Raw genomic sequence first — 4114 nt, 5'->3', positions numbered from 1 at the left:
CACCGTTGTAGACTCTTCCGTATGAGGTACTTTTGTGGGTGAGTTGTTAAGAGTTTTGTATTTTGGAAAAACATATGGCTTGAAGATCCAAATGTTGTGGACACTAATCTTAACATCCATTCCGATTATCATTTTGCCTCTTTGAAAGAGAAAAAAAAACAATAGCAGATGATCTTCCGATCACATTTATAAGTAAAAATTAATTTTTTAGCTTATTTAATAACCAATGTATCTGATATATATATGTGTGTGCGCGCGCGTGATACATTGATTATTCAATGAACTTAAAAAGTTAAATATATTTCTAATAAGTATATAATTTACATATTTTGCTTTTCTCTTAATACCCATTTTCTACTCTGAATAGAAGGACTCACTAAAAAAAAAAAAAAAAATCTAAAGAAGGACTAAAAACATTTGCTATGGTCGTAAAAAAATGCCTAAAAAAGAGTATTTTAAAAGCAAATTACACCAAATAATTTAAAATTTTAATCATCAGGCTAATCGCGGGCGGGTAGAGCCAACGCAAGCCTTTTAAATTTTCGGGGTTTAATTATTTTCAATTTTTAATTGAAGGGGGGTAAAAGTAGCGCGCCAATTCCATGTGAGTCATTTTGGTTTTGGTCTTGTTTTCTAAAACACAAATTTCCCCCCCTTTTCTTTTTGTTATATAAAAGAGAAAAAACCCATTCTTCAATCCTCACCCATTCCCAAACCCTAATTTTCATCACTTTCTCCTTTTCTTTCAGAGCAACACACTTCACTACACTCTTGAAAGATGGAGACTCGTGCCTCAAAGAAGAGAGCCAACACCATTCAACAACCACCACAAGTCATGGTTCCCAAAAGACAGAGAGTTGTTTTAGGTGAATTTTCCGATCTCAATCTTCCTGATTTTGATTATCAACCTACTCAGAAACTCCAATGTAGGAAAAACCCTAACCTCAAGAATTCAGCCACAACCATTCCTTCCCTTGATTCCAATTTGAATAAGCCGGTTCATACCAAAATCAATGCCAAACGTGACAATCAACATATTATTCAGCCTTATGTATCTGATATCTCTGATTATCTTCGCACAATGGAGGTAATCTCTCTTCTTGATAAACTGTTATTCTTTTTACTCAAATCAATTTGTTATTTTATTTACAATTTCTGGGTGTTTAAATTTATTTATTGAATGTTTATCAGATGCAGAAAAAGAGAAGACCAATGGTTGGTTATCTTGAGAATGTTCAGAGAGGCATTTCATCAAACATGAGGGGGACATTGGTTGATTGGTTAGTTGAGGTTGCAGATGAATACAAGCTTCTTCCCGAGACACTTCATCTGTCAGTTTCATACATTGACAGATTCTTATCTATTGAACCTGTCAGCAGATCTAAGCTTCAGTTGCTCGGTGTTTCATCCATGCTCATTGCATCGTAAGCCCTCAACAACTGTTTTTATATTCTTACAAATGTTGTTATGTATTTTTACAAAAATCTAGGCCTTGTGTGGATAAATAGCTTATTTGCAGCTTATAACACAAGCACTTATCATGATAAATGCTCATGTATAAGCTATTTCAATAGCAACATATATAAAGTGAAATTAAATTATTTTTGTATTGGCTATCTTGGAGGACTTATGAAAATAAGCCAAAAACAACTTATGAACATGTCATAAGTGGTTTTCATAAGTTCTTTCAAACAATTTCAATTAATTTATGTCAGCATATAAGCTCAAATAAGCCAATACAAACATGCCCTTAGAGATTAATGAATTTGATAGAGATAAGATGGATGATAGAACATTTTGGTATTGTTTGATCAATGTAGCAGACCCCACTTAGTGTGATGAGGCTTGGCGGTTGTTGTTAGTTGTTGCTATGTCATTTTGCTTAAGCATTTAAATTTATCTCTTTTAAATATGCAGAAAGTATGAAGAAATTACCCCACCAAAGGCAGTGGATTTCTGCCAAATTACTGATAACACCTATGACCTGGAAGAGGTAAATATCCTATTCATGTCATTGCTCTTGAATCAAAATTTGTACATTTTATTTCTTACTGTGTTGCTTTGTTTCTCATGTATGTTGTTGTCTTCCTGCTACCGTAGGTATTAAAAATGGAAGCTGACATACTTAAGTCCCTAAACTTTGAAATGGGCAACCCTAATGTGATAACATTTCTTAAGTAAGGACATTTATTACTGTAAAGTTGAATATATAAATCCTTGCTGAAATGAAATAATTGGACTGACCATGTTTATGTGCAACTGTTATGTTTCCCTTTCAGGAGGTTTATTGGGATTGCTTGTGAGAATCGAAAGGTTAGTTGAAATATTGTTTTATTACTATTAGTTGATGATGTCAAAAGCTTGTGTTGTGTTTACTAATTGTTTGTTTGTTTTAATTGCAGAATTCCAATTTGCAGTTTGAATTCCTGTGCAGCTATCTTGCTGACTTAAGCTTGTTGGACTATGAGTGTACAAGGTTCTTGCCTTCTGTTGTGGCTGCATCGGTTATATTTCTTGCCAGATTTATTATCCGGCCTGGAGCACATCCTTGGGTAAATACTTGTTGTTATGGACATTGATTTATTTGATTATCTAGAGTAATATTTCAAAGTACCTAATGTTCAGAATCTATTGCAGACTCCTTCCCTGTGTGAATGCTTGGGTTACACATCGGCTAATTTAGAAGATTGTGTTATCATTTTACATGATTTGTATATGTCAAGAAAGGCAGGATCCTTCAAAGCTGTTCGTGACAAATACAAGCAGAACAAGGTGATTGTTTTAACTTTTGACAATTCTTTTGTTATAGTTATTTCTTATTATTGCAAGTTCATTGACTTGAAATCGTTTTCTGGAACAGTTAAAATGTGTGGCAAACCTGCCTTCATCGCCAGAGATACCAAATCATTACTTTGAAAAAGAGTTATGTAGTACAATTAACTTTGTGAATGAAGTTCATTGCTGACGAATATAAAGGACTTTTTGTGGTGGGATAGGTGGTGATATTATCAAATTTTGGGGGTTATGCGGCTTTTGACAATCAATTACTGATGGCCACATGCTGCTGGACTGGATCTTGGTATATATAGTAATCCAATCACTGATGCTGACTGCTTGTTAACTTTTGATGATAATCCGCTTGTACTACTAATGGCTATGCCTATTTCACTGTGTTCAAGTTGTCACTTTTACAGCCTATGCTCTGGGGTCCTGTCCATGATAAACAAATTCATATTTTTGGTCACTTACTAAATCGGTTATACTACATTAGTTAGTGGTTATAGTGTTCAATTGTTATGATTTCTGTGGTTGAAATATAATTGCATCAAGTGTAAACAATGTAAGAGATATATTATAGCACATGGTTATAATTTTTGCATGAAGAATACAAGAGTTCTCCTTTAGAGTTGAAACACTCATCTTTGTGCATGTTTGGTGATACAATGGGTCTCTGCCATAATCATTTTGAGTCTGTAATTTTGCAAAACCTACCATGATAACAAACACACACTTATCTTAACTCAATGTTTTAACTCTTTCCGATTTCACCTCTCCAGGTCTCTCTTTAAGTATTCCTGCTCTCTTCATTGTCTCTAAATTTTTTAGTAATCTTATTCCTCCTGTCATCTCTATTTTTCTATGAGAAGGATAGGGAAAGGAGAGGAAAATGTAGTAGAGCACCAATATTGCTATTGACAGCAATTGTGAAAATGGACGGTAGATGTATTGTGTTGTTGAATCAGCATCAATGTAAAATGTAGTTATCAGATAGTAAATCCTTTCTGAAATGTTTGATAGGGCGATCATTATGTTACTGGTGAGATGGACGGTTAGGTGAAGCCCAATGGCCATGTGTCTTACATAAAAATGGTATTTGTACATCTTTTAGACAATTTTAAAATGATGCTTAATAATATTATATTTTTGTAATATTTTTTTTTTGTAGTTAAATTTTATTTTCCAAACTTTTCAAAATTCAAATTCATTTACTAAGTTGTTGTGAGGTTGTGGCGAAATGGAATCATCAAGTCATCTATTTTTATCTTGCAATTTCTTTTTTACTCGCATTTGGTATATGATGCGTCATTGGATTGGATTGTCATCAGTTGATCCA

General features: G+C 33.6%; 1 protein-coding gene across 1 annotated transcript; it reads left to right on the top strand.

Moving 5' to 3' along the window:
- The first annotated feature begins 655 nt into the window (after positions 1-655).
- On the top strand, positions 656-3548 carry LOC25489918 (putative cyclin-A3-1). The gene is made up of 8 exons (XM_013606276.3): positions 656-1087; positions 1192-1424; positions 1918-1993; positions 2101-2177; positions 2280-2313; positions 2403-2552; positions 2638-2772; positions 2861-3548. Exons 1-8 carry the CDS (start codon positions 779-781, stop codon positions 2963-2965), a joined length of 1119 nt encoding a protein of 372 aa, XP_013461730.1. The 5' UTR covers positions 656-778; the 3' UTR covers positions 2966-3548.
- The last annotated feature ends 566 nt before the right edge of the window (positions 3549-4114 follow it).

The sequence above is a fragment of the Medicago truncatula genome, chromosome 3, assembly GCF_003473485.1.
Source record: "Medicago truncatula cultivar Jemalong A17 chromosome 3, MtrunA17r5.0-ANR, whole genome shotgun sequence".
Classification (NCBI taxonomy): domain Eukaryota; kingdom Viridiplantae; phylum Streptophyta; class Magnoliopsida; order Fabales; family Fabaceae; genus Medicago; species Medicago truncatula.
Note: the sequence above shows the minus strand (reverse complement) of the source record. Positions and strands in the feature narration are given on the sequence as shown.